The sequence below is a fragment of the Trichomycterus rosablanca genome, chromosome 1, assembly GCF_030014385.1.
Source record: "Trichomycterus rosablanca isolate fTriRos1 chromosome 1, fTriRos1.hap1, whole genome shotgun sequence".
Classification (NCBI taxonomy): Eukaryota; Metazoa; Chordata; class Actinopteri; order Siluriformes; family Trichomycteridae; genus Trichomycterus; species Trichomycterus rosablanca.
The window spans coordinates 66,874,150-66,898,962 of record NC_085988.1 but is presented as its reverse complement, the minus strand read 5'-3'; the positions used below and the strand labels follow the sequence as shown (position 1 = coordinate 66,898,962).

The following is a 24,813-nucleotide window of genomic DNA, read 5'->3' as shown; positions in this document are numbered from 1 at the left end:
TTGTTCATGATTTTATATTGGTGTTATTAAATGTATTGGTCTTGCCTTTGTCTTCTTTGGTATTAGTCTTTATCTTGGCAATTTGATGTCACTGTTTTTCTTACAACTTACAATCCAAGCAATTGGGGGTTAAGGGCCAAGCTTAAGGACTGAACTAAAAGTTGAAATGCAGTCACCTGTGATCTAGGAGAAATGCATTAATTTAAAAACATCATTTTTTAAAATCTTTTCTCTTTAGCTTTTATCATTTCTCTTTTTCCAGTACATCTTATGTTTCTGATTCATTGATTATTTTCAATCCACCACTTTTCTTAATTCATTAATTTACAAAATCCAATCGTTAGTCAGCAAAAACATTAAAAGGTATTTAATTGTATTTTAAGTTAAGAGTTTTTCAGCATTTTAATGTATTTTTTTTATTTATTACAAAGTATAAAAATGTCTCAACTTTTCTGGGAATTGGGTTCATACCATGCATTAAAGTAAAACAAACAAAAATGTGCCCTTACATTTTTGACTATGCCCCTAACAGGTTGTAAAAGAACATTTTATTTGTTGTGGTTGTGTTTTGAGTTTTCTGGTGGTTTTATGTTAGAGGATCGAGCTTAACATGACTACCACAATGTGCTGTGGCTTTACAGGAATAAAGTAATATGGGAGCATTGCTTTCCAAAAAATATATCAAATAAAAAAAGTAAATATATAAAATAGAAAAAGAAATATAGATATACATGTATAAGCCAAAACATTAGAACCACATGCCTAGTATGCTGTGAAACATAGACAGATCCACTGAGACTCCACAAGTCATCTAAAGGAATTTTAAAGTATCAGGTACCAGGATCAAACCAGCAGGTTTTTAACCTCTGTACGTTGGATCACATGACACTGCGCCCTGGTGGTGCCATCTTTCCCTGATGCCATCTTTTAAACGAGTCAAACAAGAAGACTACTACTACAGTACCCACCCAGTAGTGTACGCACACGGACGATTTGAGTCACAACCATAGCATTGCGGTTGCTGGTTAAGAACCGCAAAGCTACATTTCATACCACCATATAAAACAGACAAAACATTGTTTATAGATTAGCGGAGCTGCACACTCGAGCACCTTGTCTGGTTGGCTCATTGTGAAAGTGGGCGGCGCTAAGTCCGGAAGCCGTGTGTCACTGTGTAAAGCTTCTGGCCCAGAAACTCATGCGCTTCAGTGTGAGAGAAGTTATGAGGAGTTAGTTTAGTGTTTTTAAACACGAGTTACAAGTTGGTGTGAGTTAGAAGTGACTCTACTGGTTTTAATGGTCAGAAATGGGAGCTAATAACAGCACACGACGCGTGTCTTTTGAGTCAGACGAGAACGATAATATTACAGTTGTGAAGGGCGTAAGGGTGAGTGTCACACAGACCTGTCCACACCGTCCCATACAGTCAGTGTGTGTGTTTCAGTCAGATCAAGGCATGTTACTTTGATTAAACTCTTCCCCAGTGTGTATCAGCTCAAAGTGTGTGGTAATACAATTCTGATCATACTGCCTGATCACGTAAGCTAAGCTAACTAGCCAATATTAATGACTACATGAGCACATGAGTGCAGAAAGAAAAGCAACAGGTCATATCTCATGTGTTTCAGTAGGCAGCTCCCAAATCTACAAATTTACCTCACCTTTAAATACTTTTCTTTGATTTTATGGGCACCTTGATACTTTGATCTTTAGCTTCAGTACTGTGCCAGCCAGGGGTCATGGTTAAATTTAGAATAAGGGCTAACTTTACCTGACTGCACACTAACACAATTCTGTTGTCCCATCTATCTTATAATTGTACAAAAACATTATCCAAGTATAATTCTTTCATCTGTGTATATTATTTAGCATAAATCAATCTCAAACAGGTCAAGCACAGTCTTTTTTGCAGGTACTGTGCCTTGAAAAAGTCAACACCCTCTTAACTATTTATATAACAATAAAAAAGTATGTTGACACCTTGAATTAGCTTACTGAAGGTTCCATTTGCAAACCGCTGGCGATAATATAAAGTTGCCCTCCTCTGTCTGCAAGATTTAGGAGTTTGCCTGTGGGAAAGAAGAGTATTAGTCAGGTCAGGTGCTGATGCTGGACAAGAAGGATTGGCTTGGCAATCAGCCTTCCCATCTAAAATGTTCATTAGGTTTGAGGTCAGTGCTCTGCGCAGGCCAAATGTTTCAAACCATGATCGTATGGTCCTTGCTTTGTGCACACTGGTCCATTATGTTAGAGCAGGGCTTTCCTCAAACCCTTGCCACAAAGTTGATTTTAGGTAATTAAAATGTCCCAGGTTTAAGGCCCACCACTGCCAGTTTGCAGTTGTTGGGCCCTTGAACAATACACTCATATTACTGCCATTGGTTTGTAAATGGAATGTCCAGTAAGCTAATTCTAAGGCATTCACATATTTTTAATTGTATAAATAGTTAAGGGGACGTTGACTCGTTTAATATAAGTGCTAATGAATTTATGTGCTCTGTGTGTGTGTGTGTGTGTGTGCTCTGTGTGTGTGTGTGTGTGTGTGTGTGTGTGTGTGTGTGTGTGTGTGTGTGTGTGTGTGTGTGTGTGTGTGTGTGTGTGTGTGTGAGATCCACTCTCGAGTCACAGAGTAATAGTATTGGCTAAAGCTGTCACTTTTTACCTTGCTGCTTTGACTGTTAAGCAAGAAGGGCATTAAAATAACCAACATTCCAAAACAGAATTATTTTTCTTCTCTTTGTACCCTGTTTTGATAAAAATGCTGATCAGCAGCTAGCAAAAGTAAAGTTGCCCTCTTGGTAAATATTCAGTGTGTCCAAAACATTTTAAAATATCATCTATTTTTATTATTGTTCATTGTTTCCCTTTTGCAATGAATTTCTGTACATTTAATTAAAATGGCAGAATTAAGCTTGAGCCCAAAAAGATCAGGCTGCATGAACACACATTGTAATTTTAATTCATATTTTCTGCTGTTCACATTTTGTCCAAATTGTATATCGTTGCATATGTAAGCGATGTCATGCTGCTGTTATTGACAAAGTATTGCTTGATTGCTTGATTGATTGATTGATTACTTTATTAATCCTCGAAGGGAAATTGCGTGTTGCAGCAGCAATTTACAATTATTACAAACATCACACAACAACATTACAATGTAGTACAGGAGAGAATAAAAACAGGTATTACAGTAATGTAATATAAGTAAGATATAAAAATCTAAAAAAAAATATATAAAAAATAAGAATATGTTATTGATGAAATAATAATAGTACTATGTTTTAATATTTAAAAAAAGTGTTAGACGCTTGTGTTTAATTTTTCTTTTTATTGTCTTCTTTTAAAAGCTGAACCATGTTTACATAGCAGATCTGGTGGTCCTTTTAATCACAATTCTCTCTTCTGCAATACTTCTATATTACTCAAATCTAAAAACATTTCACACAGCAGTTCTGCCCAGCTGATTTAAAATGATAGGTACAACATATCTATAAATAAACTATAGAATATGATATAAATGGCAAAGCTTAATGTCTACCAGGAAATGCACCTATTCAAACAGTGTATACTGTCATATTATCAACAGAATCAGATCTGTGATTCAGCCACAGACTAAAGCTTTTCCATTTATTGCCTGTTGAATGACTATCTTCTTCTTCCTCGGCCTTTGTCCCGTTTGGTTGCGGGGTCGGCTCTCGGCGGATCATGATCCGCATTGATTTGGCATGATTTTTACGCCAATTTTTATGCCCTTCCTGACACAACCCTCCCTATTTTATCCGGGCTCGGGACCGGCACTACAATGCACTGGTTTGTGCATCTAGCAGCTAGGTATCTATAGGACAATTCAGTGTTTCCAATTAGCCTGGTGGCATGTTTTTGGGCTGTGGGAGGAAACCGGAGCACCCAGAGGAAACCCACGCGGACACGCATGCAAACTCCGCACAGAAAGGACCCGGACCGCCCCGCCTGGGGATCGAACCCAGGACTTTCTTGCTGTGAGGCGACAGTGCTACCCACTTAGCCACCGTGCCGCCCCTGTTGAATGACTACTATCAACTTACCTTATTAAATTTTTACTTTTTTCTTGGATTTTTCCCCCTTATTTCTCAATCTCCCAATCTCCCACAGAGCCACATTGCGTTGGGAAAGCCATGTTAAGCTCCACATAAGTGCCCCCCCCATTCGTGCTGGCGCCCAAACCAGTCCTGCCGATCAGATATTGCAGTGGCAGCAGGAGGAGACCCTATCCGACCTTCTATCCCTCAAACACGGCCGTTTGTGCTTGTGTGGACGCCCTTTATTTGGTGGCACATCATTTATTAACATTATTACCTTACATTTACATTTTTGGCATTTAGCAGACACTTTTATCCAAAGTGACTTTCAGTACTGTGACAGTATACAGTCTGAGCAATTGAGGCTTAGAGGCCTTGCTCAAGGGCAGCAACAGCAGCAACCTGGCAGTTGTGGGGCTTGAACCAGCGACCTTGTGATTACTAGGCCAGTACCTTAACCACTAGGCTACAACTGTTTTCTAACTAATTTTATATAATTGATAAAACTCAAACTCAATAATTAGGAGTGTCTACTTACTTTTGGCCATATACTGTATGTACAATTGAACTGTGTGTAAACATAGTGGTAGCAACCCTTAGAGTAAATAACATATATGTTCAGTGCCCTCCACAACTATTGGTACACCTGTGTTTTCATTTGTTTTAGTGAGTTTATGCACATTATTGTTTTTTTTTCTTTTTAAATCTGAGGCTAAAATTACATTTTCTTTTTCCAGCTCTCGGAAAATGTCATCAATCGCATGAGGGAGCCAGGCCCTCCTCAAGCAAAACCTGAACCTCCACCTACACGTGTGCCCTCACGTTCTCCGTTTGACCCTTCAGCTACACAATCGCCTGTAAAAACCCACACAGGTGAGTCTGTAGCTTCACCCGCACCTGCTGCTGAGCTCATCGCGCTCCTGGTTAAAAGGTTTACTGCTTCCTGTCTCGCTAATCTTGTTGGGAGACATCCCTTAACACTTTAACCACCCTCACACTCTCACCAAACTCCCCTGCTAATGTATCACCTCCCTTACCTGTAGAACCTGTTGCTTCTCCTTCATCTGCAGAACCTGTTGCCTCCCCTACCCTTGCTAATGATGCTTCTTCTTTGGAAATAACTGCTCCCTGTTCCCCAGCTGATGCATCTGCTTTAGAAGAACCTGTGACTCCACCAGGTGAGCTGGATTAAAGAAATCAGACCCAGTTGCACTTATCTACAGTTCTGCATGCTTAATGTTAGGACATGTAGACATGTAATAGTGATGTTTGTTTTTAAAAGAGTTTTGAAGAAATGGCCTCAATTACTGCATGTACAGTATTTTAGTAGTGAAGGCAGAATAACCTTGTTGATAAGAGGTTAGAGAGCACCTATGGTAAAGATGAGCAGAGGATGATTTTGGCTTAGCTGTAAATCATTCTAGCCCACTACTGCTGAGATTCAGGGTTCAACTCTTAGTAGTGCTGTCGGCTGATTGGCAGTCTACATTTTCTGCTATGTCCCTGCAATGGACTGATATCTAGTATTTTCCAGTTGAACCAGACCTACCGCAACATTGACCAGGATAAAGCAGTTGATGAAAATGGGACTTAATTTTTCACCACCAGCATCTGACTGAATTTGTCGGTGGCTGAACAGTCTAGCCGTTAGGAGGCGCACTTGTAAGTGGGCTCTCGGTGCCAGCCTGTTGTAGCCTAGCTGTCTCAAAGTTTGAGGTGTTTTGCCTTCTTAGATGCTACCATATTTCACCACGATTGTATACTAGTAAAACAAATTACCATAGCATTTCTGTAAGCTTGAACCAGTTCGGCCATCTTCCTCCAATCTTTTGAGCCAAAAAAATAATTTTCCCCTGCACAACTGCCAGTCACTGGATGTTTAAAAAAAATATTATTTTCTGTTAGATAAAATATCAAGATGTCCATAAACTTTTGCTATCTTGTACTTCTTCTCGGACCCGTTTTACAACAGAGGTGCTTATTTCAGTAAGCAAGTGAATGTTAACCAACCCCAGCACCCCTAACCATTAACTTGGTTCTGCTTGTAAATTATTCTCTTTATTCCTTGCTTTCATTAAAATTCTACTTAGCTTGGACATTGGCTCACATTTTCACATACACCTGTTATCTCCATCTATTTTAACTCACTCCTTACACTCCTACAATAAACTGGAAGCCAGTAAAGTCAAATTTATTTATATAGCGCTTTTTATAACAGACAAAAACTCCCTTAAAATGACAGGAAGAAACCTTGAGTGGTACCAGACTTAGCAGGGACCCATCTTTCTTGGGTGGCCTGAAGGATACTTTAAATAAATAGGATTTACACAATTCATACAAACACAATTAAATTGAACTGAAAGTTATAACTAGCAAAAAAAAAAAAAAAAAAAAAAATTGCAGTTCTTCATTGTTCAGTCCAGTCTGTGATAAAGTCTGTTGTAAGTTCTGGACATTTTTGGTGCAAACATGCCAGGTTCCCATCCCATCTAGTAGGAGCAGCATTACTCTGATTGTCTGTGTGTGATGAGTTTCTTCCTGTGCGCATTCAGAGTGTGCAGGGCTCTTTCTCTCAAACTCACAGCAGCAAATGACACTGGAGTTGAGGATCTGAACGCCAAGATTTCTTTAAGAGCTCTTGCTTTTTTAATATTTTATTATAGTTTTTACCATTGTTCTGTGTACATTCTACCGTAGATCCGTTGTTATGTGAGAGACAAATACAGGATTTTTACATGATAGGTTTTAGGAGATGATCAGATCAGTTCTTCTTGTGAAGTTCAGCTGCTGTTTCAGAAATTGAGTGCAGCGAGCAGGTTTTTAAATGATGATTTATGGCCATCTGCAGACTGCTAATGAAATGATTCATTCTTACATGTGTTACTAAATTCATGGTCTAATTAGAAATTTCAGACAAGCTGGTTCTGCCTCCACTGTGCCATGAGTGTCCTCTTTGTCGGCAGGTATGAAAGTTTGGTAGAGTAATACAGTAACAATAAATGATTGATTTCTGGATTGCGCAATAGGAACAAGTTAGTCCGAATAACAAGACTGGCACGACCTCCTTTACTTTACCTTTTATTTAAATTGTATGTCCTAGTTGAAATATAAAATGTATCAGATCTTACCTGGTGGATGTATAGGACCTTACAGAGTCTAACTAGCTGTTTAATCAACTAGAAATCACTAGAAAATAATGTAGCCAACTACATTTCATCACAGTGGGTCCGCTTTTTTTGGAATCACTGGGCGCAAGAATTGGCAGCAAAGCAGGCTGTAACATCTCTAATGCAACAATGCCCTTACCCACCATCTGATCTCGGACCAACCATAAAAGCATACACCACAGAAGTCTGGCATAAACATAGACACACTTCATGAGATCCACCCTATCATAAAAAACAGGCAGAACTCAATACCACAAAAAATGATGGGAACAAATTATTTACACAAAATGCTGCATAGGACACACCAAACTCTCATACTCATACACACTCATACCTTCTTGCTAAAAGGAGTCCAGGCCCCCACTTGCCCCCCTCTGGGGATTAAGAATCTCTGCCAAACACATGCTCTATGCATGCCAAAAGATGAACACCACCAGAACAAAATTCTACAATACAAACAACTTTAAGGAAATCTTCACCTCAGCGCCCCCAAACCCCCCCCCCCCCCCCCCCCCCAAAAAAAAATCCTTAAATTCATAGAAGCACTAGGACACATCATATCAGAAAAATCAAATCCCTATAAAGTCTCTTCATTAATTACTATAAAGAAATAATTCTACCCCCACTTTGACTTAAAGATGGAACCTGTTCTTCAGCTAGGATAACAGCCTTAGAAGCTGACATGGCATTAAGAATCAAACAAACAAAACCCACCCCAGACACAACGACAACCCACCGTGACACTTCGGCCATGCCCCCTCCCCACCCCAGACATGGCCAATCATTTAGTCTGTATGTAGACACATAATCATCATTGGGGATTCGAACCCTGGATCCCAGCAGTAGTGGGTTAGCGTAATTTACCATTGCGCCACTCGAACACCTAAAAGAAACTGAAACAAAGCGACTTACAGTTACGATTGAATACAATTCAAGCAAATGAGGGTTAAGTTTGTTTGTTCACTAGGATTTAACGTCATGTTTTACACTTTGGTTACATTCATGACAGAAACGGTAGTTACTCATTACACAAGGTTAATCAGTTCTCAAGGTTATATCGAACACAGTCTTGGACAATTTAGTGTCTCCAATTCACCTCACTTTCATGTCTTTGGACTGTGGGAGGAAACCGCAGTCCTGGAGGAAACCCACGCGGACACGGGGAGAACGTGCAAACTCCACACAGAAAGGACCCGGGGATCGAACCCAGGACCTTCTTGCTGTGAGGCGACAGTGCTACCCACTTAGCCACCGTGCCGCCCTTGAGGGTTAAGTGTCTTGCTCAGGGGTACAACAGTGGCAAGTTGGAAGCAATAGGGCTTCAACTGGCAACCTTCTGATTACTAGTCCAGTACCGAGCTAACACTATAACTACATGAAAAAGCATAATCATTTCTTTGTTGTTAGAAACCACAAAGAAATTGAGATTAGAGAAGACAGACGAGGTGTTTGAGCACAGTCCTCAAGTTCTCAGATACTTGGTTGAGTAAATACATTAAATGTAAAAACTTTGGTCCAGCTCATCTCAGTTTTAAACCCCACTGAAGACTATGGGCTAAGCTGAGAGGGTGAATGTACAAACGAGTATCTGGATTCTTGGGTTGTCTTGAGGACTCTACTTAGATTCCTCATATGTCTTCTCGAATCTAGGGCCCTAATAATTTAATGGCAGGGCGGCACGGTGGCTAAGTGGGTAGCACTGTCGCCTCACAGCAAGAAGGTCCTGGGTTCGATCCCCAGGTGGGGCGGTCTGGGTCCTTTCTGTGTGGAGTTTGCATGTTCTCCCCGTGTCTGCATGGGTTTCCTCCGGGAGCTCCGGTTTCCTCCCACAGTCCAAAAACATGCAAGTGAGGTTAATTGGAGATACAAAATTGTCCATGACTGTGTGTGATATAACCCTGTGAACTGAAGAACCTTGTGTGAAGATAATCTACCGTTTCCTGTCATGAATGTAACCAAAAGTGTAAAACATGACGTTAAAATCCTAATAAACAAACAATTTAATGGGAAAATGTGCTTCATTTCATGACCTCGTTTGTCAAAAATCACACCCCAACCCCACCCCCTACTGCATCCACAGAATTGGTTGGGAGTTTTCCAAACTCGGTTACCAGAGTAGTGTATTTAGCTGCTTTACACTTCGACGTCTTGTACATTTTGACTGAGCGATTGCTAACTGAATTGCTGTAGGATTGCTAGGACCGCCTCATAGTGTAAATTAACCAGTAAATGTGAGGCACGTGAGAGCTATGCGAATGAAAAACGTTAAATTGCTAAACACAAACCTTAAATTTCGAATATCACAGCAAATTGCATATTACATAAGAAACAGCTCATTTCACTGCCCTGAATTAGGTAGGGCCATAATTATAAGAGAAGACTGTGCTGTTATGCTGCCAAATATAAGCTGCATAAAGCACTGAATGCAGCGTCTGTCCATATAGTTTGTTTGCACCTCTGCTAAAGTGCAGCTTTCAGACTTTTTGATTAGGTAACGCATTTTCATTACACTTGTAATTAACTAATTGTGCTGATTGTTTACTATCAACACACCTGTTTAATGAAGTGTGCTGTGCTCATAGCTACACACAACCGTGCCCAGATAATGTGTGTTCTAATGAATTGTGAGACTGTTCTGAGCGCTCTCTGCATGGTGCCTTTACTCTGGTGTTCCCACTGTGGGCTCGTTGAGAAATGACAGCAATATTTAACACTCAAAAAATAAAAATAAAACAACAGGTATTGTCTTTGGCTTGAATTGATTTTGTGAAATTCACTGTCAGTGGTAATTATAATTAATAATCAAGAGCATGGGGCATTTAATGCTTGTTCTTTTCTTAGTGCTTCCATTTAATCCATACAGCCACTGACAATGGCAGTCAGATGCTGGCAGTAAAAAGTGAAGTCCCACCAGATACTCGCTTAATTTTGTTTATGCGTTTTGTCCCGATTTTTTTTTAGCGCGTCCAATTGCCCAATTGCGTCATGCTTCCTCTCCACCAATGCCGATCCCCGCTCTAATTGAGGAGAACGAAGCTAACCCAAGCGCACTCCGACACATGGGTAGCAGCCGGATGCATTTTGTCACCTACACTTTGACGAGTGCAATGCGGATCAGCACTGTGTATGGAGAGACACACCCTGATCAACGCACTCTTTTCGCCTTCTCTGCGTAGGCGCTATCAGTCAGCCAGCAGAGGTCGTAATTGCATTAGTTATGAAAGAGACCCTATTCGGCATAATATCCCACCCCTATCTGAACAACAGGCCAATCGTTGTTCATGTGGCCGCTCTGCCCAGCCGGCAGGCAGAGCTGAGACTCGACACGATGTATTCGAGATCCCAGCTCTGATGTTCTAGCTTGTGTTTTACCGCTGCGCCACCTGAGCGGCCGTTTAATTAAATTTTTATTAGAGATGGACCGATCGGGGTTTTTGGCACCGATTCCGATCTCCGATCTCCTTTCAGGGACATCGGCCGATAGCAGATTCCGATCGGGGGGAACTAACGAATTTGGTAATTAATAAACTTTTGCCTCGGATTGGCTCTGTAACGTTTTCTGTTCTCATCTACATCACAAGTAAGAACCGCTTACGATTTACCAAAGTGAACCAGGAGTTTATATAACATGCTGATAGAATCGACTCAGATGTGACAGTGTTGAATTATCTTTTTAAAGTAAATGTATGCATATGTATGATGCACAACGTTAATGATGTTATTTTAGGTCATGAAGAGCTTTCACGATGGTTTCTGTACGATGGTTGATGAATGGTGATGTGATGGTTGGCGCTTCGTAGCTCAAAGTCTGGATCAATCCACTGAGCTGTTAACTTAATGTGGTCTTTATATATCACACGATCGGATCGGCTACTTTTAGGAAATATCGGCCGATAGCATATTTTGATTAAAAATCGGCCGATTCCGATTCATAGCCGATCGATCGTCCCATCTCTAATTTTTATCATCGCTTTGTTCTGCACATGGTCGTGGCATGTCTGCCTCCACTCTGAAACCCTGGGAGCGAAGTAGAAATACCCTGGACAGGGCACCAATAAGTTGCCGTATGGCCATCTTCCCCTCAGACATGGCACCTGGGCACTAGCACCATTTAGGTTCGAGCTCGGATAGTAACAAGAAAAACGCCTTTATTTGTCATTTATACATACAGTATACACGTGCACAGTACAATGAAATTCTTTTTCTGCATATCCCATCTTGTTTGAAAGCTGGGGTCAGAGCGCTGGGTCAGCCTTTGTATGGCGCCCCCTAGAGCAGTCAAGGTTAGGGCCTTGCTCAAGAACCCAGCAGTGATTTAAACTAACAATCTTCCAATTAAACCTCTACCCACTAGACATATAACTCAAAAATAACTAAAAGTTGCTGGAAGGTATGAAGATCAAGTCTGGTGATTAATCAACTGACCACAGTTCAGATCGTGCATCATTAGCTTCACAAATTTAGTTTTCTGACAGGATGATTTACAAAAATGTGAGCAGTGCTGAATACACTCTGAACTAATGAGCACAAAGACCTTAAAACAGCAACAGTAATTATATCCTGTGTGTCCCTTTTAATCCTGCTCCTCCCTCAGAGAGCTCCTTTACTTAAAAACTTCTTGCTAGGAGTTTTAGCTTAAGAGTGATTTAGGACCTGAGCAACTCTGAGCAAGGAAAAGACAAATGGTGCATTCTGATCACTCCAGTAGCTCCTAGTTTTACATGGGATTCCAAATCATAGGAAGGGAACTTTAAACTGTCTAGGGTGTGGTGAGTAAACGGTTCATCACTACTCAAGACAATAAAGACAATAAAATTTACCCATCAGTCATCTAGTGTCTTGCAGGTTAACACAGCTGGCTCATTACCTAAGAGCAGCAAACAGTACAAAGTGTACTGTAGGTACATAGGGTGGTTAAGGTACTGGACTAGCAGGCATAATGTTTCCGGTTCAAGCCCCACCATCACCAAGTTGCCACTGTTGGGCCCTTGAGCAAGGCCCTTAACCCTCAATTGCTCTAACTTTATTCAGTGATAATTGTGACATTGGATAAAAGCGTTTTACTGTGCTTCATTAGTTTGTTGGTTACTTAAAACGACGCTGTGATGTTTACGTAATGATGTCGCAGGGTGCTCTAAATGAAGGGATCTAACCAACCAAGTTCCCTTAGTTGATATCATGTGATTAGTGTGTATGAATACAAGGGCACTGTGTAGGGACCCTGTGAAATGGAATCCACCTAAAGACTTATATCCTAGTGAGGAGGCGGGGCTGATCTAGTTGCTAGGTATGATGCATTTTTTGATTGGTCAACCCAATCCCACACTCACACACACACACACACACACACACACACACACACAAGTGCTCTTAATTACGGTATAAGTGTATCGTACTCTAATCACACACACAAACAAACACAAGCACTCTTAATTAAGGTATATTATATGTGTATCTTACTCTAATCACACACACACATATACTGTATATTAATTTGCTTAATTTATTGACCATGCTGGAAATTTTTTGTACTTAATGTATTTGATATTAACCAGAGAAAAGTGGCTCTGTTCTTTTTAATTACTGAGATTGCTGATTGCTGCAAGGTGTGAATGTCCAGTGGAAACAAAGTGAGCAGAGATGTGATATAAAAGTGCTGTAATTGTTTGCATTGGTGCAGTTTCTTATTTGCCAAATATCGGCGATGTTCATTTCTGGCGTAATGGTATTTTTGCACTGGGTAGGAGATCTCCAATAAGCTCAACCACAAATATTCAAAGATTCAAACCCAGATCTCAGTGGTGGGCTGGCGTGATAAACCGATGTACCACTTTGGCACCTTGGGAAGGAATTTAATAAACAAATGTTTTGGTTTTGTGGTGTGCTGGTCACTATGTGCTATGATTTATTTTACTACATCTCTCCATATATACAAACTGCATTCACTTGTTGGCACTGCATGTCATCCAGAAATCTAAAAAAAGCTCATCAGACAACCTGCAAAAGTAGCTTAATGATTTTTCTTCATGATTGTCTTAAAATTCCTCTCTTTTTTCACACTATTATCCAGAGCCGCCATGTATTCAAACAGTCTGAGTGAGCTGCCAGTTGAAATCGTTCACACCTGCAGCGCTGTCCGTTCTCCAGTGCAAGAAATGATCCGCGGGGTCGCTTCTCCCACAGCGACAGAGCCAGTCAGCTGACCACATCAAACCTAATGAGCTCCCTGTTAATGAGACCCAGATCAGCTTAATGAGCTTAGCCACTGAGAAGCTCCGGCGCTCTTAATTTGTTACTAGTTTTCTACCACTGCTCTGGTCTCCTTCTCTTCCAGCGCTCTTACTTTCTGTCTTTTATTCACACCTTCGTCTCAGATCCTTTTTTTGTCTGATGCGTCACAGACTGTCATGATTTCTATCAGATGTTGAGCGGAGAGTCTATCCAAGCTGCTACTTTTGGACAGCCGTTCAGTTTTATAACATGTTCTCACTACACCACTTTCAGAGCTGTCAGGTCGCTGCACTGTTCACACTACACAACTTGATCTCTTGTAATCGGGAGTCTGTAAGACGTTGGGGTTTGCACACTACACTACTGATCAGTGATAGGTGGTCACACACTACACGATCTTTCGTCAGGAGGCATCACCCACGAGTCTGTCTGGTCTCCAGATTATGTTTTGGCTAGACGTGACAAGGGGGTGACGTGATACCATACGTGATCCAAGATGTTTGTGTGAAAGTGGTTTGGGATTTACAGCTGAGACGTAGCCATGAATTGAACACTGATGGGACCAAATATGTTGGGGGGGGGGAGAACAATGACAGATCCTAACATTACACAAATCTAGTGAGTTAAAGGCAGGCACGGTGGCTAAGTGGGTAGCACTGTCGCCTCACAGCAAGAAGGTCCTGGGTTTGATCCCCAGGTGGGGCGGTCCGGGTCCTTTCTGTGTAGAGTTTGCATGTTCTCCCTGTGACCGCGTGGGTTTCCTCCAGGAGCTCTGGTTTCCTCCAACAGTCCAAAGACATGCAAGTGAGGTGAATTGGGAACACTAAATTGTCCAAGACTGTGTTTGATATAAACTTGTGTGAACTGATGAATCTTGTGTAACCAGTAACTACCGTTTCTGTCATGAATGTAACCGAAGAGAGTAAAACATGACATTAAAATCCTAATAAACAAACAAACTAGTGAGTTAAATATGTTTTTTTATATATTTTTAATCAGTATACTGAGGAGCATATCTGAATATTGGGGATGGTTGGCATATATTATGATTACGGCTTTGATTTGAGGCCAGCAGGGAGTTGGGGGTAAATAAATATATATAAGATGAAATTGTAGGTATTATGGTTTGGCACGGATGTTAAGGTCACAAATACTGTAAAGCTTTTGTGTATGCTGATGCATTCTGGTAAAAACTTTATTTTGCTGTAGCCATGGTTGTTGACGTTTACATAGCTCCTCCCCTGGGTTCCCTTCACTCCATACTTTGCGTTCTCATTGGCTGAAGCTCAATGCTGCACTCACTGCCAGTCATAACTTGGTCGCAATGCTTCAGGATTTGTACTCGCCAACAGGTCCAGATATTAAGCATGCTGGATCTTTTTCGGGTGACCTTCTCGGATCGTGGCGTTGAACAATTCACACGCAGTAATCAAAGGTGGATTTTCCTCAGAGTTGGAGTGTCGGCAACTTCCAAACCTGTTCACTGTCACCTCACAGCTAGAAGGTCCTGAGTCTGATTTCCAGGTGGAACGTTCCAGGTTTCTGTGTGGAGTTTGTAACCAAAGTGTAAAACATGATGTTAAAATCTTAATAAAATAATATAATAAAAATCCAAACCTGTTGGAAGGTAGTTTACGCAAGACGTACAATCAGCCACTCCAAACTGACACATCAACACCTAATATTTATTTATTGGGATTTTAACGTCATGTTTTACACAATTCAGTTACATTCATGACAGGAACGGTAGTTACTCATTACACAAGATTCATCAGTTCACAAGGTTATATCGAACACAGTCATGGACAATTTTGTATCTCCAGTTTACCTTACTTGTATTTGGACTGTGGGAGGAAACCGGAGCTCCCGGAGGAAACCCACACAGATGCAGGGAGAACATGCAAACTCCACACAAAAAGGACCCAGACCACTCCACCTGGGGATTGAACCCAGGACCTTCTTGCTGTAAGGCGATAGATAGTGCTACTCACTGAGTCACCATTCCGCCCCCAACACCTAATAAAGGGTGAAAGTCTGTCAGATGCTCATTACTATAAAACACATCCTAACTCTTTGCCCAACATATAACAAAGAGACACAAACATATGTCTGAAACAATAAAAAGTCCCTCAATTAGGAGAATATGAAAGTAGTAGTTCTCAAATTTCTTACTAATATAAGACTTGTTTGTTTGTTAGGATTTTAACGTCATGTTTGTTGTGTCATGTGATTGAGCCACATAAGTTTTCATCTCAAATTAGTAAATAAAAATTCAGAAAGAACTCCATTCTATTAAAAGTTGAATTAAAGGTAGGCACGAAGGTATTATAAACAGTCATAAAGGAACATTTCCCGTTTCCCAGCGGTGTCACATGCTCTCGAGGCTGGCTGGCTGGTGGCATAATATCCGGAGGTCATGCCCTTAATGAGGCGGATTGATTATGTGCGCCCACGAGTGACGGTATTAAGTTGGTCTCTCTGAGACCGGCCTGTCTCTAAATCAAGGCTCGAGTCACCGGGTGAACTGATTAGACGGCGCAGAAGGTTGATCCTCCCACAGCTTTTCCTATCAGCATAAATATTCATACCCGGAGCCCACACACCTCTCACCACTATTGCTAATTACCTTTTTTAAGATCGCCGACAGGTTCAGCGAGGGACACAGAAAGTGCGGTAATGACATACTTGTGCAGCCATTGCCTCTAATTCAATAATCCACTTCTATTATATCTCGACCGCACAGCAAAAATACGGGGGTTTGTGTTCTTATTAGTGAACTGTTGTGTTTAGTTGAAGTTTATTCAGGTTGGCAGTGCAAGACTGATTTTGCACTTGCAGTTGCACTCGCAGTCAGAAATATACAACCCCACTCCACAGAAAATAAGGATTTATAACTCTTATCTGTAGAGCTAGATTTTGTTTTAAATTAAGTCTTTATCAATTACATAATGCAGCTTTTGAGGCTTATTATGGACTGAAGCTTTTACGACATCCCATTCTAAATCCCTAGAGATGAATATGGTGTTACTTACTAATATTGACTTACATGAACAACATTTATAGCAATGCCTGAGACTATGAGAGAAAATGTAACCAAGCCAAAATAGAGCCTTTAATTTTGTGAAAAAAAAGGTCTGAAAGAACGCATCTAACAACATACTACAACATGACTTGACAAAGGCTATAGACTTAATTTTATAGATAAAATTACCTACAGTGATTATAACCATTGTGCAAGTGTGGCGTAAAACATCAAAATAAATAAATAAATGGTCTCTCATTTGTAGCTATAACAGCTTCCACTCCTTTCTACAACACTTTAGAGTGGTCTGTGAGAATTTTTGCCTATTCATCCAGAAGAGCATTTGTGAAATCAGATACAGATGTTGGATAGGAGGGCCTGACCTGCATTCTCCGTTCTCGTTCATCCCAAAGGTGTTGGATAGGGGTGCAGGTCAGTTTAATTCTTCCACACCAAACTCACCCAATCATGCCTTCATGGACCTTGCTTTGTGCACTGGGGCACAGTTATGCTGGAACAAAAAATTGCCTTTCCCAAAATGGAAGCGTACAATTGTCCAAATTGTCCAGGTATGCTAAAGCATCTAAATAAATAAATAAATAAATGAATTGTCCCTCATTTGTAGCTATAACAGCTTCCAGTCCTCTGGGAATTCTACAAGAGTTCTACAAGATTCATTCATTCAGAAGAGCATGTGTGAGGTCAGACACAGATGTTGGATGAGAGGGCCTGACTTTGTTCCAGTTCATCCCAAAGGTGGTGTTCTTCCACACCAAACTCACCCAAGCATGCATGTATAGATCTTGCATTTGTGCACTGGGGCACAGTCATGCTGGAACAGAAAAGAGCCTTCCCTATACTGTTCTCACAAAAATAGAAGAATACAATTGTCCAAATTGTCCAGGTATGCTGAAGCATTAAGATTTTCTTTCACTAGAACTAACTTCCCCATAGCATTATCTCTCCTCCACCAAACTTTACAGCTGGTACAATGCAGTCAGGCAGGTAACGTTCTCCTGGCATTCACTAAACCCAGACTGATCCATCAAACTGCCAGATAGAGAAGAATAATTCCTTACTCCACTCCACACCATGTATGTCATTCCTGTGGCGGTGTACTTTACACCACTCTGTCAGGGCGGCACGATGGTTCAGTGGGTAGCACCGTCACCTCACAGCAAGAAGGTCCTGGGTTTGATCCCCAGGTGGGGTGGTCCGGGTCCTTTCTGTGTGGAGTTTGCATGTTTTCCCCGTGTCTGTGTGAGTTTCCCCTGGAAGCTCCGGTTTCCTCCCACAGTCCAAAGACATGCGAGTGAGGTGAATTGGAGATACAAAATTGTCCATGACTGTGATATATCGATTTAACCTTGTAAACTGATGAATCTTGTGTAATGAGTTACTACCGTTCCTGTCATGAATAACCAAAGAGTAAAAAATCCTAATAAGTAAACAAACAAACACCACTCTGTCCAGCGCTTGGCATTGTGCTGGGTGATGAATTGCTTGCATGCTGCTGAAGCTCCCAGTGCACTTTCTGTGCTAATGTTAATGCCAGAGGTTTGGAACCCTGCAGTTATTGAGACAGCAAAGCATTGGCGACATTAATACACCATGTGTCTCAGCACTCAGCACCTCTGTAACTTTACATGTTGCTGTGGTTCCTTACACTATTCAATAAAACCATTTACAGTTAAACACTGACATAAATCCGGCCCACATTTTGGATACCTGCATTGCTCTAGAATTCCCCTTTCTGTGAATCAATGGTTAAATTAGTTAGCTTTTAAACCTGCATGAATAATTGAATAATTGAATTTCTTTCAATGAATGCCATTAATTAAATTGATGTCTGTCTGAGAATGGATTTTATATTGTATGGATCTGTATCATTGTTTTGTTGTTTTGTCTACCAATAGCAGTAAAGTGGGATGGATAAGTCATGTGCAGTCAGATGCAGCAGAGGAACGGGCTCTGACTTAACCCCCAAGAATTAAAGCAGCGGTTTTAACTAGCTGGATGTGTTGTATTAGTGGAAAGGCAGTTTGGGTAATGTAGTTTATTTCGTATCCTGCTTGATACAGATGAAGCAATGTAACGTAGTGCAGCTGTTTTGGTCTTGTTGGGATGGTACAGTGGCTCAGTGGGTAGCACTGTCACCTGTTCGCATGTTCTCCCCGTCTCTGTGTGGGTTTACTCCGGGAGCTCCGGTTTCCTCCCCACAGTCCAAAGACATGCAAGTGAGGTGAATTGGAGATACAAAACTGTTCCTAAAAGACTTGAACAGATGAATCTTGTGAGTAACTACTTCTCCTGTCATGAATGTAACCAAAGTGTGTAAAACATTATGTTAAATTCCTAATAAATAAATTGGTCATGTTTGGTTTTAAGAACAAAACGGTGCACTTAATTCTCCTCCAAAACTTTAAGAGTGATAAACAGAAATGAGGAGAAAGAGGACGAATAGGAAGGTGTGCATTTGTTGATATGACTCGGAGCGTCTTTATTAAGGTGGGATGTTGTTCTGACTTGTTTAAGCCAGACCGTGAGGAAGCGGTAATGTTCTAGATTACCCCTCCCTCCGCTCGGGTTCTGGGGTTAATGAAACTTCTGATGAGAAGCGCAATTTGCTTCTGTCTATTATCTCCTCATCCAAGAGCTACTCTGCCGGTTTCTTTTTTTCCACCAGCGCGAGCAGAAGACGGAGAGAGGAAATATCAAAAGATGATGAGTTTTTAATCTTTTAACATTTACTTGTCGCTGGAGTGACACAGAGGCCTGGACTCTTAATATCATTCAGGAAATTCTGTGACCTACTGCAGATGCCTCCAAGCTCTAGGACGGCATTAAATCAGTGGCTCGGGGTGCTCTGTTTTTCTCCTTCCTTTAAATCTGGTGATTAAATGTGTACCGAGAAACAAGAGTGCAGGTGAGCGAATGAGGTTTGAGGAATCTGAAGGTGAGGTTTAAAACCAGGCCTGGTTGTTTTGTGGACACCTCTCCTAATGATTGAGTTCAGATGTTTCAGACACACCCATTTCTAACAGGAGTATAAAGTTAATTGAATCAAATAAATGTTGTGCTTTCAGCCTTGAATTAGGACAACAGTTTGGGGAGGGTTTATTTCCTTTTCACAATATGAGGTTAAATAACACAAGGTTTTGTGTGGAGGAATTCCAGTGGCCCACACAGAGCTACAACACTTTTAAGATGAATTGGAATGATAATTTCTGCCAGGTCTTCTTTCATTTATTTATTAATATTTTATTTATACATTTTCTCCCTTTTCTCCCAATTTAGCATAGCCAATTAGTCTTCTGCTCCTGGGGACCTTGATCGCGTCCAAGGAGGGTATATTTGCCTGTCCCGCCGATGCGTACACAGTCCACCGACCCCCTGTTATTTGCCCATCCTTTGGTGTATTTGCTAGTGTGGCCAGTCACATGTTGATCTCCGTGTTCCTTCACTTCTGTCCAGGCGCCTCGGGCTAGAAACCAGGGTCCTTACACAGCGTCGAAGACCCCACCCATTTATTAGTCCATTCTTTTCCCACCCAGCAGACTTTAGTGGCCAATTTTGACTGCTGCAAGCACTGCCAATTTTCTCAGCAGACTAGTAGCAGAGCTGAGATTTGAACTTGGACAGTTCATAATCCCAACGCTGGTGTGCTAGCGGAATATCCCACTGCCCCACCTGGGTGTTTGCTGCTAGGTCTTCTTTGTCCAACGATACTCTTGGTGGAAAGATTCCGAAGTCTTCCGAAGCAGGGGGTTGAAATGAGAAGGTCTAATTAGCTCATTGTCAGGTGTCCACGTGTTTTGGCTATGTAGTGTATCCTGCCTCTCTGGATTAGCTTTGTGGATGTCTAATTTAGGTAGATGTTGAATCTAAGTTGTGCTTGTCAAATTCAGAGACTTGCCCCAAAGCCCCTCAATTGTTTTGGTTGTATGCTTTGGGCCATTGTTGTTTTTTTAAGGCAAGTTTATTAAAGAATGTTCCTATATTTGGCCCTCAATTCTTATTAGCCCCCTACCTCTTCTACTGAGGAGCACCCCCATACCATGATGCTGCCACCACCATGTTTTACTGTATGGATTGTATTAGCAGTCAGTTTTTATCTCAACAGACCAGAGAATATTTTGCTCATTTTGCTCTGTCTATCTTGCCACTTTTCGATAGTTGTCCGTTCCAGAGGTTCACCTATTGTATTCTGTAGGTTAACAAACGGACCCAAGGCCCTTCTTGTCAGCATAGTTAACTTTCTGAAAGGCCAAGCATTTTGGTCATTGGTCTTGGGTATGCTCAATACTTCAGATATTATTTTAAATTCTTGTCTTTATCTATATCTTGGCACAATGTGATAGCAAAAAAAACAAAACTCAAGACATGTTTTACTTTGTTTGTATAGATAATTAAGTGTAGATTGCTAGGTAAAAATGGCAATTCTGTTTGTTCACAATATAAAGTGCGCAAAAGTCATCTCTACCCAATATTTAGTCTTTTTGTTTGTAAATACAGTAGACCCTTGACTTACGAATTTAATTGGTTCCAAAGGGCTGTTCTTAAGTCAAAATGTTTGTTAGTTAAACCTATTTTTCCCCATAAGAAATCATGTAAATAGAATTAATCCGTGCCAGACCTCCCAAACCACCCCCTTACCTAACCTTTCTAAAGTCTTAAATGCTCTTTTTTGTTGTAAATACAAGTATATTTCCCTTAAATCTTAAATTATAGAATAGACATTACTGTAATAAACAATAATAAACAACAATACTACAGATCACTTGTAACCCGAAATGTTCGTATGGTAAACCGTTCGTAACTCAAGGGTCTACTGTAGTTGTGGAATATTCTTTCGGCACTTGATATATCTGGCCAGTATTCATGTCTGCCTCATATAGCAGTTTTTATTAACCTTAACTTTTCGCCTCTGAGTTTCGAAAGCTCTTCTATATTGGACATGGTTAGATTGACCTGTTTTATACACACGAATCAGATTTGCTACAGTCAGGGGCCAATGTCTCTGTGCCCATTCTGTCAGTCTGCTGGACATTTTGATTAATGCCCAGCGGTGCCTGCAGCACAGTATGGCATTAGCTTTACAAGATAATTCACTCTAAGAAGTGAAAGCCATATTGTATTGCACTTGCAATGATCTGGGAACATTGTTGTTTAAGATCAAGTGTGTCAGAGTTCACTCAGAGTGATAGGTTCAGGGCGGGAAGGATGGTGTACTGTTCAGGTGTCTGGTATTTTAGCCATATACTTACACCGATCAGCCATAACATTAAAACCACCTCTTTGTTTCTACACTCACTGTCTATTTTATCAGCTCCACTTACCATATAGAAGCACTTTGTAGTTTTACAATTACTGACTGTAGTCCACCTGTTTCTCTGCATGCTTTGTTAGCCCCCTTTCATGCTGTTCTTCAATGGTCAGGACTCTCCCAGGACCACTACAGAGTAGGTATTATTTAGGTGGTGGATCATTCTCAGCACTGCAGTCACACTGACATGGTGGTGGTGTGTTAGTGTGTGTTGTGCTGGTATGAGTGGATCAGACACAGCAGCGCTGTTGGAGTTTTTAAACACCTCACTGTCACTGCTGGACTGAGAATAGTCCACCAACCAAAAATATATCCAGCCAACAGCACCCCGTGAGCAGCATCCTGTGACCACTGATGAAGGTCTAGAAGATGACCAACTCAAACAGCAGCAATAGATGAGCGATCGTCTCTGACTTTACATCTACAAGGTGGACCAACTAGATAGAAGTGAGTGGACATGGTGTTTAAAAACTCCAGCAGTGCTGCTGTGTCTGATTCACTCATACCAGCACAACACACATTAACACACCACCACCATGTCATTGCCACTGCAGTGCTGAGAATCATCCACCACCTAAAATAATACCTGCTCTGTGGTGGTCCTGTGGGGATCCTGACCATTGAAGAACAGGGTGAAAGCAGGCTAAAAGTATGTAGATAAATAGATGGACTACAGTCAGTAATTGTAGAACTACAAAGTGATTCTATATGGTAAGTGGAGCTGATAAAATGGACAGTGAGTGTAGAAACAAGGAGGTGGTTTTAATGTTGTGGCTGATCGGTGTATATTAACATACTAAAGCTATGGTGTGGACAAAAAATAGACATATACATCTTGAGTTGCTTGAGTTTATGAAGTTGAAGTAGGCGAAGACACTATTTTCCCCCAGTTATCTTGGAATGGCACCATACCAGTTCAGAATGGTTTGTGATGAGATGTTGGAGCATTCTTCAAGAAGAAAATTAAACTGTCCTTCAGAGTATTCAGCCCTGAACTTCCTATGAAGTCTCAGTAATGTTCAAATCCGGTGATGGAAGAGTCATTAAAAGAATAATAATAGAATTTTTTAGCAGTGTGCACGAGGTATTATTATCCTAATATATCACAGTAATTTTTATATGGTACAGATGGGTAAAACTTTACCATATTATACTATTAATCTTTAAAATAATATCACATACTCATTTAAGGTCTTTTAATGTTATATCTTTCATGACAGAACAGCTTAATAAAGTAACAGTTTATGGTGGCTACTTAGGTAGGTCTTTAGGGAGCGGTCATCACAGATGGGATCAGGAAAACAGCTGTCAGAGGATTTAATACTACTGGAGAGGGAGATAAAAATATGTCAGAGCATTTTGGCATACCATTAGCAACCATTAAGACCATAATCCAGAAATGGAAGGAATGTACAGTAGATACCTAAAGACTCTTGGTCTTGGTTGAGATCTTTGCAAGAACCAAAACAAGCAACAGTGCACTTAAAGTCGTTAAAGGCAAATGGAGATAAGGGCCACATCTCCACAGTGGGTGCTCTGGTGGTGCAGCCAAAGCCCTGTGAAGGATTTGCTCTCTGTCTAGGGTATTTCTATCTTGCGCCTCATGTTTCTGGATGGAACTGGGGTCTGTTGCCACCCGGATGAAAAAGTAATTATTGGATTGCTTTGAAGAAAAGAACCCATTGCTTACTTCTAAACAAAAGACTGCATGCCCTAAAGGCACGGTCCCCAACCTTTTTTGGCACCACGGATAGGGTTGGGCGGTTTTGCCGATTTTCATACCGTCTTCAGGAAATACGGTATTACCGTGGGGGGGTCGCGGACAAACTTTACAGTGTACACACTTGAGTGTAATTACAATATTTCAATGTTTTATTATAAAAATATTTAACAATCTGAACGTCAAACATTGCTTATCTTGTCTGATCTATAATAAATACGCATAAGTATAAATGCATGTGTATCAATTACACTTTAACACAAACATTAACACATAACATTTTGGCATTGTAATCTCTCTCTGCCCACACAAAACAGAATAATAGCAGGCTACACACTTCAATATATTTCCAAAGGTTAACTGCTTAGTTTATAGTTACAGATATTTCTTAAAAGTGTATGAACGTGTACGATTAGTTATGCCTGTAATCCAGAATTAAGTTCTATACTATAACAAAAAAATATGAATGTAAATGTTCATGTTGCGATGACGGTGATGTCAAATAATGTTAAAATAATTAAAAGTCCAAACATTTGAGTGGTTAACGAGAACACTACTTTACATGTCACACAAGCTCAGTGCAAAACACGAGCACGGAAACGGTACAAATCCGACCTCTTCCCTACACACTCGCTCCCTACGCCCTACAGTGCACTTAACATTTTTAAAGGGCCAGACAATATATTTTATAATTCACATTACACGACAGGTGAGACGTTCTTTTTTCTTAATATAGCGCTTTTATTTAGGAAGAAATAGTTCTTACATAGGCAGGAAAATCTATGGCAGACAAGAGTCAGAACAGCGGATTGGGCGTAACGTTATTATTACTGTTTGCTCCTTTTTCTCAACACTTGTGCTCGATTTACACTGAAGATATATTTAGTAAATAAGTACATGTCCGCGCATGCACGCGCTTGTGTTCATTTCCGCTTGAACTGATAAAAAATGTTGACTTTGAAAACGAGCCGTTTTTCAGTTTCTGCTTGTTAGCTCACAGCTAACGCTAGCCAGTGTGGCTCTTCACTCGTCTCTCTGTGTTATCACCTTACACACCTTACAGCCAATCAGCGAGCTCCAACCGCCTACCCCTCCCACCCCTGTGGATGCGTGCATGTCTGTGGATGCGCGCATGTCCTAAAGTTTCCGTTTTCAAGGTAGACCTGAAGCAGAAATTTGGCGCTTCACATTTAAAAAATACCGTCACCATTTTTGAATACCGTCACCATTTTTAAATACCGCGGTATACCGTCATACCGCCCAACCCTGTATGGGGGGGCTTTACTGAG

At 40.8% G+C, this 24,813-nt stretch overlaps 1 protein-coding gene across 2 annotated transcripts in view; it reads left to right on the top strand.

The window, feature by feature from the left end:
• The first annotated feature begins 1,176 nt into the window (after positions 1 to 1,176).
• chchd3a (coiled-coil-helix-coiled-coil-helix domain containing 3a) overlaps positions 1,177 to 24,813 on the top strand; it is a 142,406-nt gene continuing 118,769 nt past the window's right edge. Inside the window, exons 1-3 of one of the 2 annotated variants that reach the window (XM_063005520.1) lie at positions 1,177 to 1,387; positions 4,796 to 4,931; positions 5,129 to 5,236. In XM_063005520.1, coding sequence (XP_062861590.1) covers positions 1,307 to 1,387; positions 4,796 to 4,931; positions 5,129 to 5,236 — 325 coding nt within the window. In that variant the 5' untranslated portion in view covers positions 1,177 to 1,306. The remainder of the gene's footprint in view (positions 1,388 to 4,795; positions 4,932 to 5,128; positions 5,237 to 24,813) is intronic. The other variant, XM_063005529.1, reaches the window with a different exon arrangement.